At 42.1% G+C, this 13,974-nt stretch overlaps 1 protein-coding gene across 1 annotated transcript; it reads left to right on the top strand.

Moving 5' to 3' along the window:
• Nucleotides 1-5,321: 5,321 nt before the first annotated feature.
• On the top strand, nt 5,322-7,565 carry LOC121452479 (disintegrin and metalloproteinase domain-containing protein 29-like). The gene has a single exon (XM_041658654.1). It carries the CDS (start codon nt 5,322-5,324, stop codon nt 7,563-7,565), a length of 2,244 nt encoding a protein of 747 aa, XP_041514588.1.
• The last annotated feature ends 6,409 nt before the right edge of the window (nt 7,566-13,974 follow it).

Raw genomic sequence — 13,974 nt, 5'->3', positions numbered from 1 at the left:
TCTGCAATAATTAATAAAAAGTGTCAAATTCAAGCCCAGTTTTAACCACGATCAGTGGATAAAACGAGGTATTTAAGAAGGTAATCCAAGTTCTATGGCATTGGCCTTTCTCATTCAGTTCCCGTTTCTTGCTGTGGGAATAATCCTATGTTTAAGTAGCTGAACGAGAACTTTTAAAGTTCAATCTGGGTTTAAGTAAAGGTCAGTGTGTTATGGGTATACACACCAGAAATGCCCAGAAGCTTAGCCACCTTTGTAGGGTTAAGACAGCCCCTTTAGGGGGCGGGGTTTGCCTCGGGCGAATGCCTGCCAATAAATGGGCGCATGGCTCAGCAGCTCGGCCCTTTTTTCCCTCCCTACATCCTGTACTACGCTGGAACTCTGGTTCTGTAAGTTTATCATTAAAGTGGTAAATATTCTTTGATATCTGCATTGCATTTATTTTGCGCGGATACACACCTTGCCTTGCTCAGTAGTAGAGCTGGATAGAAATGCAAGAGAAAATATTCATACTGGGCTGAGCTTCGAACCATACACATGGACATCCATTTTGTAGAGAAAGCAACGTGTACAAGCTCCTTGGAAATAGTACAATATCTGGCTAGTTGTAGAGGGATCTACCAGAATAATAACTAGAAGGAGGAAAAATAGGATGGAGATACAGATATGTGGTGCTGGTAGTTTTACTTTTAAGGAAAATAACACTGAATATGAGACATGCCCCTTTCTTCCTACCAGACTTATCAGGTCACACCACAAACAGCCTTGATGCCAGATCCAAGTGGGTAGCATCCTCCCATTCAAGATCCATGTTGCTAGGGCCTTCAGTGAATGTTCTTCCTAGCCCCTAAAGTATCAGCACTAAGAGGCCAATCTACCAGCTCTGCAACACTTCTATCCTTGATTCCTTAATAACCAGCACGACCCAAACAGCACCCTGTCCTTCAACTCAAGGTCCTAAACTGAAACTTGTGAGAAAATAATCTAGTTTTCCACAGCCCAACTGTGATCTTTTTCTGAAGGTGTAGCTCGTCCTCTGGGAAATCCTACCATTATGTACTGAGAAGTTGTTTAGCTTCTAGCCCTCTAATACCTTTTCAGCTTCCTCCTATAGTGATTTTTTTTCCTGGTGCAATTTCTCTTTTAAGGATGGAATTTCATGGATACAAGACATGGCTTCAGCAGTGATTCCAATAGAAATCTAATGCAAGTTGTTTTTGGCACGTTGATAGCCTTTAAACAGAATCCCATCAGTTCTCAGAGAAGACCAAGAGCTTACAGTGCTGGCCTTATGTCTCTCCTTGTCTCAGTCTCAGAAGAAAGCTCAGTGAAAATCAAAATATGAGAATTGTACTGTATGTTCCACACTAACTTCAGAAATATAAATAAAATTGTGTAAAAGAGAATATATAAATATTTCTTTCAAATTTATAAATAAAACACGATAAATGAATAAACAAAACATATAATTAAGTCCCATCAAAGTACTAATGATATTTACATAGAAATATAAACACTCAAAGTCCCAGAGACCCCAAACAGTTTTCACACGCCCACTACCATACCCCACCACATATGTGATTACTGGACCCTTGACCCAGAATGCCCCTGAAGAGGAGCCTTATCAGTATTCCCTAGAGGCATGGACCCACCTTCACCTGGAAGAAGAGTGACCACCTAAGCCACAGGCCCCACCTGCACTCACTGGAGGAAAAGATGGGCAGATGGCAGTATAAGAACACATCCAATAACATAAAGACCAATATGGTAACACCAGAACTAGTGGTCCTACAACATGAAGACCTGAACATCCTAACACAGAAGGAGAAATAGAAGATGACCTTCGGGCTGGAGAGATGACTCAGAGGTTAAGAGCACTGGCTGATCTTCAGGAGGTCCTGAGTTCAATTCCCAGCAACCACATGGTGGCTCACAACCATCTGTAATGAGACCTGGTGCCCTCTTCTGACCTGCAGGCATACAAGGAGGCTGAACACTGTGTACACAATAAATAAATAAATCATTAAAAAAAAAGAAAATGACCTTCAATATAACTTTATGAAGAAGATACAGACCATTAAAGAGAAAATGAAAAATTTCTTTAAAGAAACAGAGGAAAAGACAAAAAATTAGAAGAAATTAATAAATCTATTGAAGAAACCCAAGGGAAAAAATAACAATCAAACAAGTGAAAAAAAACAGCTCAAACAGTTCAAGATTTGAAAACTGAAAGAGAGGCAATAAAGAAAGCACAAACAAGGGAATTCTGGAAATGGAAAATCTGTATAAACAAACAGGAACTACAGATGCAAGTATAACCAACAGATTATAAGAGATTAAAGAGAGATCTCAGTAGTTAAAGATATTATAGAGGAATTAGATTCAGGGTCAAAGAAAACATTAAATCCTTGACAAAAAAAAAAAAACCAAGAAGTCTAGGACACCATGAAAAGACCAAATTAAAGAATGATAGGGATAAGAGAAGGAGAAGTCCAACTCAAAGGCACAGAAAATATATTCAACAAAATAATAGAAGAAAACTTTCTTGATAAAGGAGCTAAAAGTATACAATGGAAGAAAGAAAGCATCTTCAACAAATGGTGCTGGCACAACTGGATGTCAACCTGTAGAAGAATGAAAATAGACCCACATCTTTCACCGTGCACAAAACTCAAGTCCAAATGGATTAAAGACCTCAATATTAGCCCAAACACACTGAAAAGGATAGAAGAGAAAGTGGGAAATACCCTACAACAGATGGGCACAGGAGATCGCTTCCTATGTATAACCCCAGAAGCACAGACATTAAGAGCAACATTGAATAAATGGGACCTACTAAAACTGAGAAGCTTCTGCAAAGCAAAGGACACTGTCACTAAGACACAAAGGCAACCTACTGACTGGGAGAAGATCTTCACCAACCCCGCAACAGACAAAGGTCTGATCTCCAAAATATATAGAGAACTCAAGAAACTAGACTTTAAAATGCTAATTAACCCAATTAAAAAATAGGGCACTGATCTGAACAGAGAATTCTCAACAGAAGAAGTTCAAATGGCCAAAAGACACTTAAGGTCATGCTCAACTTCCTTAGCAATCAGGGAAATGCAAATCAAAACAACTTTGAGATATCATCTTACACCTGTGAGAATGGCTAAAGTCAAAAACACCAACGATAACCTTTGCTGGAGAGGTTGTGGAGGAAGGGGTACCCTCATCCATTGCTGGTGGGAATGCAATCTTGTGCAACCACTATGGAAGTCAGTGTTTCGGTTTCTTAGGAAATTCGGGATCAACCTACCCCTGGACCCAGCAATACCACTCTTGGGAATATACCCAAGAAATGCCCTATCATATGACAAAAGCATATGTTCAACTAGGTTCATAGCAGTATTATTTGTAATAGCCAGAACCTGGAAACAACCTAGATGCCCTTCAATGGAAGAATGGATGAAGAAAGTATGGAATATCTACACATTAGAGTACTACTCAGCGGTAAAAAACAATGACTTCTCGAATTTTGCATGCAAATGGATGGAAATAGAAAACACTATCCTGAGTGAGGTATCCCAGACCCAAAAAGATGAACATGGGATGTACTCACTCATAATTGGTTTCTAGCCATAAATAAGGGTCACGGAGTCTACAATAGGTGAATCTAAAGAAGCTAAGTAAGAAGGGGAACCCAAGGAAAAACATATAGTTATCCTCTTGGCTAAAGGAAGTAGACAAAATTGCCGGGGAGAAAATTGGGATCTTGGGGTGGGGAGGGTTGGGGGTAAGGGGAGATGGGGAGAGAAAAGTTAGAAGGGAAGGAGGTCGGGCCTTGGGAAAGCAGGAGGATTGGGATAAAGGAAGGTTGGACAGGGGAGCACGGAACCACAATTCTTAGTTAAGGGAACCACTTTAGGGTTGGCAAGAGACCTGACCCTAGAGGGGCTCCCAGGTGCCCAAGCTGAGGTCCCCAGTTAGTTCCTTGGGCAGTTGAGAATAGGGAACCTGAAATGACCCTATCCTTGAGCAATACTGACGAATATCTTGCATATCATCATAGAACCTTCATCTGGTGATGGATGGAGATAGAGACAGAGACCCACACTGGAGCACTGGACTGAGTTCCCAAAGTCCCAATGAGGAGCAGAAGGAGGGAGAACATGAGCAAAGAAGTCGGGACCACGAGGGATGCACCCACCCACTGAGACAGTGGAGCTGATCTATTGAGAGCTCACCAAGACCAGCTGGACTGTGACTGAAAAAGCATGGGATAAAACTGGACTCTCTGAACATGACGAACTATGAGGGCTGATGAGACGCAAAGGACAATGGCACGGGGGTTTGATCCTACGTAATGTGATGGCTTTGTGGGAGCCAAGCCAGTTTGGATGTTCACCTTCCTAGATATGGACGGAGGTGGGAGGTCCTAGGTCTTACCACAGGGCAGAAAACCCTGACTGCTCTTTGGACTGGAGAGGGAGGGGGAAAGGAGTGGGGGGAGGGGGAGAAGGGTGGGAGGAGGGGGCGTAGGGGGGGATGAGGGGGAGGGAAATGGGAGGAAAAAAAATTAAAAAAAAAAGAAAAGAAGTAGAAAATAAAAATAAAAAAAAAGAAAACTTTCCCAATCTAAAGAAGGATATGCCAATGAAGGTACAAGAAGCTAACAGAACACCAAGTAGACTGGACCAGAAAAAGTCCCCTCACTATATAATAATCAACACACTAAACATACAGAATAAAGAAAATTTAGATACATATGAAAAAGGCCAACTTACATATAAAGCCAGACCTATCAGAATTACAACTGATTTCTCAATTTAAACTCTGAAAGTCAGAAGGTCCTGGTCAGATATGCTGCAGAAACTAAGAGATCATGGGTGTAAGCCCAGATTCTATACCCAGCAAAATTTTTAATCACCATAGATGGAGGAAACAAGATATTCCATGACAAAGCCAAATTTACATATTATCTATCCACAATACCAACATTACAGAAAGTACTAGAAGGAAAACTCCAACCCAAGGATGTTAGCTAGACAGATAAGATACAAGCCTTAGAAAGCCTTATAAGTGTTTTGCTATAAATATGTCCTAATTTCCCCAAGTGGCTCCCCCTTTGTTTGCAGCCCTGGGGCTTTGCCATAGGCTCTCCGGATCACTGAGCACACAATGCTTGGCTGAGCACAGCATTGTTATGTAACAGCATCTCTGGCTTTGCTCATCAGAGCTTGTCAGCCTCTTGCCTCACTCTCCTCTCCTCATGACATGGTGTAAACTTTGGGATCTTGGTCTTGTCTGCCCTCAGTGGACTACATTTGCTTTTGTCCATGGCCCCCTTCCGGGCATCTATCTGGACTTGGGTCCTCCTGGGAGGTTCTCTCTGGCTATCTGTGCTCTGGGTACTGTTGTGCCCTGTCTGTTCCCATAGCCCGCCAAAATGGCGCTTCACTACCTCTGAAGTTGTTATTCCCAGGAAGGTCCCCCAGAGGATGGGTAGAAGTGATATGCCAGCCGAGATCACCTACAGCATGCGCTTCAGGGGACAAAGACACGTGGTCCACATGAAGCTCAAGAAGAACATGATTCCTGAAAATTTTCCTGTATACACTACTAACGACCAAGGAGCCGAGCAGGAGGACTACCCATTTGTTCCTCGAGACTGTTACTTCTACAGCTACCTGGAAGGGGTCCCTGGGTCCCAGGCCACACTAGACACCTGCAATGGAGGTCTCAATGGCATGCTACAGGTGGATGACTTCACTTATGAAATCAAACCACTGGCATCTTCTTCCAAATTTGAGCACGTAATTTCTCTGCTTGTGGTGGAAGAAAGATCACGTGAGTCTAAAAGGTGTAGAAACAAAGAGCAGGTGGCAGAGGCAGATAAGTCCCTTGAAGAGACGAAGCTTGTTGGGAGTCCCAGAGCAGCTCCAGTCTACTTGTGGCGCGTGCATGTGAAAGTACTACGAGTCCACTACACGATGACTTCTACATTAGCTAAGGCAATCAACAACTTTACCCGTTCGCTTGAGTTTATATTGGTTATGAACAGCATATCAGACACCATTTACAAGCTAAGTGGCATAGCTGTCTTTGTACGTGCTATATGTTTTTGGGAAAAAGACCAAATAGATATAACCAATTCTGCAAACAATGCTTATTCCCTTTTGGACTCATTTGGTAATTATAAATCAAGGTTTCATAATGATTTAAAGGCCTCCACTTCAGTCATTTTAACAGGATTTAGAATTCAACAATATGAATACATGGGTCAGAGTAACACTCTGTGCCAGCAAAACCGGGCAGTGTCATATGTAAATGCTGCAAGCCGCCATGTGTTTCTGATAGCAGTTTTTATGTCTCACTCAACAGGTCATGTTATGGGTTTACAGCATGATGCTCCAGGCTGTTATTGTTTCAGAAGAAGCAACTGTCTCATGCATGATTATCCCATTCTCACGGATATGTTAAGTAATTGCTCCCAAGCTGCAGTACATAAGAGGATCCATGAATGGGACGAATGCCTGAGTGAAAATCGTGTTCAATATGACAATTTTAAATATGTAGTTCCTCGCTGTGGAGATAAGAAGGTGGATGAGAATGAGGAATGTGACTGCGGCTCCTTGAAAGAGTGTGCCTTCAACAAGTGCTGTACAACCACTTGCATCTTTACTCAGGGCACTACTTGTAATATAGGAGGTTGCTGTAAGGAGTGTACATTTGCACCATTTGGAACTTTGTGCAGAGACAAACTTGGCATTTGCGATCTTCCAGAATACTGTGATGGAACCTCCCAGAATTGCCCGGAAAATTTTTACATCCAGGACGGAACTCCCTGCTCACCACTAGCAGTTTGCATGTCAGGAAATTGCAGTGATCGTAATTTGCAGTGCCAAGCACTTTTTGGATATGAAGTTAGGGATGCAGACCCAATATGTTATAAATTAAATACCATAGGTGACCGATTTGGAAACTGTGGAGTAAAGAAACAGCGAGGAGGAAGCACACCTCTCGCGTGTGAAGATGACGGTATTTTTTGTGGACTGCTACATTGTGATGGTGTCAGTCGTGTTCCTGGTGGTGGTGAGCACACTACATTTCATCACATAAAGGTGCGAGGTATTAAAGAAGAGCAATGCTTTGGGTATGATGCACACCATGGGACAGAAGTTCCGGAAATGGGGCTTGTAGTGGACGGTGCAAATTGTGGACCAGGGAAATTCTGCAAAGATAGAGCCTGTGTTTTTCATCAAGACTTTCATTTCAGATGCAACATCAGCCACTGTAATTTCAGAGGGGTATGTAACAACAGAGGCAATTGTCACTGTATGCAAGGTTGGCAGCCACCAAACTGTGAACAAAGAGGAGCAGGTGGCAGTCCAGACAGTGGCCCTTCAATTTCCTCTAAGAAAAGGTTTCGAGCCAAAATACATGTGAGTGTGAACAGGATATTACTTGTCTTATTTACTCGTATGGCTCTTATCTTGGTGTCACTTCTTTTTGGTGGAATTTCAAAAGCAATAATAGCTATAGACACCAGAAAGAGACGTCCTCCTGTAAAAGAGAATTGATTTCATTCCATACGAACTGGAGTCACACCATGAACAAAATCATGTCAAGAAATCAAAATCGCTACAAGAAATGATCAATGATTTCCTCTGACAGCCATGTACTTTCCCAAGTCTGAGATTTTCATCATGAAATAAAATCAGAGGAGTTAAAATTCTGCCTCTATGTTTAAATTTGCGCTTTATAATTGTTTCTTAAAATCTCACTTCCTCTCTCCTCTCCTTTCCCTCCCTCCATCTTCATTTCTTCTCCGCCCCCTCTACTTGTAAATGTGGGTGCAGATGCTTGTGGAGGCCAGAGTCACAGTTCTTGGAGTCAGAGTTGCAGGTGGCTGTGGGTAACCCATCGTGGATGCTGAGAACCAAACTCTGGGTCTCTGCAAGAGCAGTAAACATTCTTAACTGTTGAGTCTTAATATCACATAATTTATCATGTCTGAGGTTTTATTTGGAGTTTAATTGTTTTTGTCTTGTTTGGTGGTGCTGAGCAGCACAGTCAAGAACCCCGAGCCTTACCCAAGCCAGGTAAATGCCCTGCCACTCTACTGTGCCCCAACATTTGGTCACATTCTTTTTACTCCTATATGTAAATCCATCTTTCAGATCATTTTTCATGAAAAAAGAAAACATTTTTATGGTGTTCATGTTAAAAGTTTTCTAGATGCCTGTGTCAAATATGGGCTGCATTAGTGTGTGCTACTATGAGCATTGCCCTGGTCTGCTTGCAACTCTAGTAGATAATTCTCTGTTTTGTTGTTAATAGAAAATTAGTCTCAAGAGGGACATTTGTGAATTAAATGGATGCATGAATGAAGGAAACATTCACGTTTTTAGACATCAGAATTTATGTAGCGGTGCTGAACTTTGCTATGTGACAATGGGAAAATTCTTTGTTTTGTCAAATACCCAGGGATTGCACTCAGCATCTAAGATGAGATACACTCCCTCAAAAGTGTCAAAGTTGATGCAGTACCTTCAATAATGCTGGAGTAGTTTATGTGCTGAATATACACACTAGCTCCTACCATTGTCTTTAGGTTGTACAACGCCAAGAGCTATAGTTGCAGGGGAGTGTGTAACAAGAACGAGTCCTGTCGTTGTAGGTGTGGTTGGAAACCACCAACAGAGAGGATGGGGTAGTAGTGAAGATGGGTCCCTTCCACCTTATAGGCAAAAGGTTGAGAACCAAGATATCCATGTGTGTAAATCAGGCACTTATTCTGACACTTACTCACTTTGTTGTTTTGAAGGTTTCAGTGCTTGTCTGCTGAACTTTCTAAAGGAAAAGGGGGCCTTGTGGGAGACGGGAAAACATCCAAGTGCTGGGATTAAAGGCATGTGCCACCACACCTTAAACTCACAGAGGTCCATCTACCTTGTCCCCCATGTGTTGGGATTAAAGGTGTGTACCACCAAACCCAACTACTCTCTCTCTCTTTTTTTTAAAAGACTTTAACCTTTTCTTTACTCTTCCAAGCTTGAATATATGTTTAACACACTGTAAACCATTTAGAGGATTTCTTCATCTTTGAATCTCTCTTTACTGTATATCTCTCTTTTTCTGACCATGTGAGTCTTTAATTTGCTAAGCAATATAGAGAGGATTAAAGCCATGGCTTTGGTGGCTAGATTCGGCCCATTTCTTAGCTTTCTGAGATTTCAGCCACATGGCAGAGGTACCGGCTACAGCTGTGTTTTTGCCACAACTCTATGGCATTTCACAGTCCCTGCCAGCAAGCAAGCTGCAGCAGTCTGTTCACAAACCACACTCAATGCTTCATAGTCAGACCCCCTGCCTGAAAGAGTCAGAATTTGCCCTGGCAGGACGGTCCAGAAAGCCGGAATTTTAAAACAGCACAGCTTTTTTCCTGCTACAGCTGAAAACTGAAAAGCATGCGGTCAGCTTTTTATCAACACTATTTAAGTGTTTCTTGGAAGGACCTCTTAAAAGGCTTTACAGCTAAAGCTGAGTCAGGAAGCCTCTCTTAGTTGAGAGCGCTTACTTGCCTCTAGCAAGCAGAGCAGACCCGAGAAATTGCTGCTACCAAGAAACCATGCATAATGCTGTTATTTTGTTCTAGAATTACTTCCCAAGCTGTCTCAGGCTTGATGTGGATGCAGTTGTCCACATGTTAGTGCCATTCTGTAACATGATGGACCAAAGTAGATATAAATATTGTAACTGTAATTCTTGCTTGATACCTGTTTTATTATATGTAATTTTACTATGTTAAAGCCTTCCTTTTTGTTTAAACAGAAAGGGGAAATGGTGTAGGAGATCCTTCTGTATCTGTGTTACTTTCATTGGTTAATAAAGAAACTGCTTTGGGCCTGTTATAGGGCAGAACTTAGGTAGGCGGGGAGACAGAACTGAATTCTGGGAGGAAAAAAGCAGAGTCAGAGATCTGCCATGGAGACACCAGAATCAGACATGCTGAATCTTTCCCGGCAAGCCACGACCTCGTGGTGATATACAGATTAACAGAAATGGGTTAAATCAAGATGTGAGAGATAGCCAATAAGAGGCTAGAGATAATGGGCCAGTCAGTGTTTAAGTGTATATAGTTTCTATGTGATTATTTCGGGTGTAAGTTAGCAGGGTAGCTGGGATGAGAAGCAGCCCACTCGTTCCTGTAACAGAAAACAGTGAATCAAACACAGTATCACATTCCCAGAGGAACTGCAGAAATTAGTGCCACCATCAAGGACTTGAAAGATGCAGGGATGGTGGTCTCCACCATGTCTCCCTCTAACTTTCCTATCTGGACAGTGCAGAAGACAGATGGATGTGGAGAATGACAGTCAACTATCAAAAAACTCACTCAGGTAGTGACTCCAATTGCAGCTGCTGTACCAGATGCTGTGTCCTTACTTGAGCAAATTAACACATCTCCTGGTACATGATATGCAGCTATTTATTTAGCAAATGACTTTTTCTTTGTGCCTGTCCACAAGGACCACCAATAAGAAGCAATTTGTCTTCAGTTGGCAGTATACCTTTACAGTTAGTATGTCCTCAGGGATATACTAACTCTCCTGCACTGTGACATAACTTAGTTGGAAGGGATCTTGATCATCTGTCTCATACACAAAATATCACACTGGATCTAGGCTGGAGTAGGCCTGAGAAAGCAAGCTCTACAGGCATGGGAACGGATCCAGTCCAGAGACACTTGTGGCCCAGGACTGAGCCAGCTAGCTACCTGGGCTTGAGCTGACCTGAGACAGTGAACTCCACAGAAACAGGTACAGGGGAGCAACCGCTGAGCAAGTGAGCCAGAACCAGAAACCGCTGAGTGTCCAGATGTGAATCTGGGACCTTCAAGGAAGTAGACCAAAGCCAGGACCCCCGAATGTCTGGGCGTGATTCTAGGACTTCCGAGGAACTGGGCCTGAGCCAGGAACTCTGTAGGTCTGGGCATGAATCTGGGACCTCAGAGGGAGTAGGCCTGAGCCAGGACCTCTGTGCCTGTGGGCATTGGTCTGGGATGGCAAAGGGAATAGGCAGGAACCAGAAACCTCTACAGGTCTGAGCATGAGTCTGGGACCTCTAAGGGAATAAGTCTGAGCCAGGTCTTCTGTGGGTCAGTGCACACCCATGTCTGGGAACTCCAAAGGATTAGACAGGAGCCAGAGGCCTTTACAGGACCAATCTCAAGTCAGGGACCTCTGCAGGAACAGATCCAGACTAGGGACATTTACAGAAACAAGTCTGAGCCACCATCCTAGGCTAGAGCAGGCCTGAGACAGAAAACTCCCAAGGGAGTGGATCAAAGCTTGGGAGTGCTGAGTGACCTCCAGGAACATGGTGTGAACAATGGGGTACTAGAACTGTTGCACTGACTGTACCATGAGGAACAACTATCTGAGCCTTGGATTCTCTGGCACCTAGAAGATTAATCAACAGAATTACAAGACAGCACCAACCACACCTATTAGAGGAAATGATGAGCAGAAAAGGTAAGAACACACACAACACCACAAAGAGCAACACGACACCAGTAAAACCTAAAGACCCCACAACAGCAAGACCTGAGCAACAAAATATAGATGAAGCAGAAGAAAATGACCTAAAAGTAACTCCAGGAGAACGAAATTCTTAAAGAGGAAATGAGAAATTCCCTCAAAGAAATGGAGGAAAAGACAAACAAAACAATTAGAAGACATCAGCAAATCCCTTAAAGAAAACCAAGAAAAAGCAATCAAACATATGAAAGAAACTCTTCAAGACTTGAAAACTGAAATAGAGACAATAAAGAAAACACATCAAGTGAATTATAGAAATAGAAATCATGAGAAAATGATCAGGAACTACAAACGCAAGCATGAACAGCAGAATAAAAGAGATGGAAGGGAGAATCTCAAGCGCTGAAGATACAATAGAGGAAGTAGACTCATTAGTCAAAGAAAACATTAAATCTAACAAAAGCTTAACCCAAAATATCCAGGAAATATGGGACATCATGAAAAGGCCAAACCTAAGAACAGCAGGTATAGAAGAAGGAGAAGAAGTTCAACTCAAAAGCACAAAAAAATATATTTAACAAAATCATAGAAGGAAAGTTTCCCAACCTAAAGAAAGATATACCTATGAAAACAGAAGAAGCTTACAGAACACCAAATAGACTGGATTAAAAAAAAAGTCCCCTCCCTACATAATAATCAAAACATTAAACATACAGAGTAAAGAAAGAATATTAAGAGCTGCGAAGGAAAAAGGCCAAGTAACATATAAAGGTAGACCTATCAGAATTACACCTGACTTTTCTCTGGAGACAATGAAAGCCAGAAGGTCATGGCAAAGTGTTGGGGGCCTTTTGTTGTCTGGGTTTCTGTCCTGCCTGGTTTCTGTCCTCCCACCAGGTCTCACAGCTGGTTAGCCCCAAAGAAATCACACAGAGGACTATATTAATGATAAACTGATTGGCCCATTAGCTCAGGCTTCTTATTAACTCTTATAACGTATATTGGTCCATTATTCTAGTATATGTTAGCCAAATGGCTCAGTACCTTTTTCAGCACGGCAGGTCACATCTTGCTTCTTCCTTGTCTGGACAGGACTGGGGAGGAATGGGCTTCTTTCTTTCCAGAACTCTGCTGTTCTCACTGACCTAACTCTACTTCCTGTCTGGTTGTCCTGCCTATACTTCCTGCCTAGCTACTGACCAAGCAGTGTTTATTTAAAACATAATTGACAGAATACAGAGTTGTCCCACATCAGCCAAGTGTCATGCAGACATTAAGAGACCACTAGATCCCAGCCCAGACTACTATACTCAGCAAAACTTTCAATCACCACAGAAAGACAAAACAAGATAGTCTATGACAAAACCAGATTTAACCAATACCTAGCCACAAACCCAGCCCTACACAAAATACTAGAAGGAAAACTTCAACCCAAGGAAGTTGGCCACATCAACAAAAACAAAGACAATTGATGGTCTCATAGCAGCAGATCCCAAAAAGGGAAAAACACATAAATTAACATCACCAACAATGCAAACTAAATTAACAGGAGGGAGCAATCACTGGTCATTAATATCCCTGAATATAAATGGACTCAACTCACCTATAAAAAGGCACAGGCTTTTTATATCTGTTTTGGTTACAAAAACAGAATCCATCCTTTTTCTGCACACAAGAAAACACTTGAACCTCAAAAAAAGACATTGAAGGATTGGGAAAAATAGTCTAATCAAATGGACCTAAAAAACAAGCGGGTGTGGGATAAATCTGGACTAGCTGAACATAGCGGACAATGAGGAATACTGAGAACTCAAGAACAATGGCAGTGGGTTTTTTAATCCTACTGCACATACTGGCTTTGGGGGAGCCTAGTCAGTTTGGATGCTCACCTTACTAGACCTGGATAGAGGTGGGCGGTCCTTGGACTTCCCACAGGTCAGGGAACCCTGATTGCTCTTCGAGCAGATGAGGAAGGGGGACTTGATCAGGGGAGGGGGAGGGAAATGGGAAGCGGTGGCGGAACGGAGGCAGAAATCCTTAATAAATAAATAAATTTAAAAAAATAAAAAATAAAAAAAATATTAAAAAAACAAGCGGGTGTAGCTATCCTAATATCTAACAAAATAGACTTCAAACTAAAGTCAATCAAAACAGATAAAGAAGGTCATTTCATATTAGTCACAGGAAAAATCCATCAAGAGGAAATCTCAGTACTGACCATCTATACCCCAAATACAAGGGCACCCTCATATGTAAAGGAAAGACTTCTAAAGCTTAAATCATACATTAAACCCCACATGCTAATAGTGGGAGACTTCAACACTCCACCCTCACCACTGGACAGGTCAGTCAGACAAAAAATGAACAGAGAAATAAGGGAATTAACAGATGTTATGATTCAAATGGACTTAATAGACATCTATAGAATATTCCATCCAAACATAAC

This window comes from Microtus oregoni, unplaced genomic scaffold (genome assembly GCF_018167655.1).
Source record: "Microtus oregoni isolate MIOR12 unplaced genomic scaffold, Mior012 000009F_ref0000495, whole genome shotgun sequence".
NCBI lineage: Eukaryota > Metazoa > Chordata > Mammalia > Rodentia > Cricetidae > Microtus > Microtus oregoni.
The sequence above is the reverse complement of the archived record's forward strand: the minus strand, read 5'-3'. Positions and strand labels throughout refer to the sequence as shown.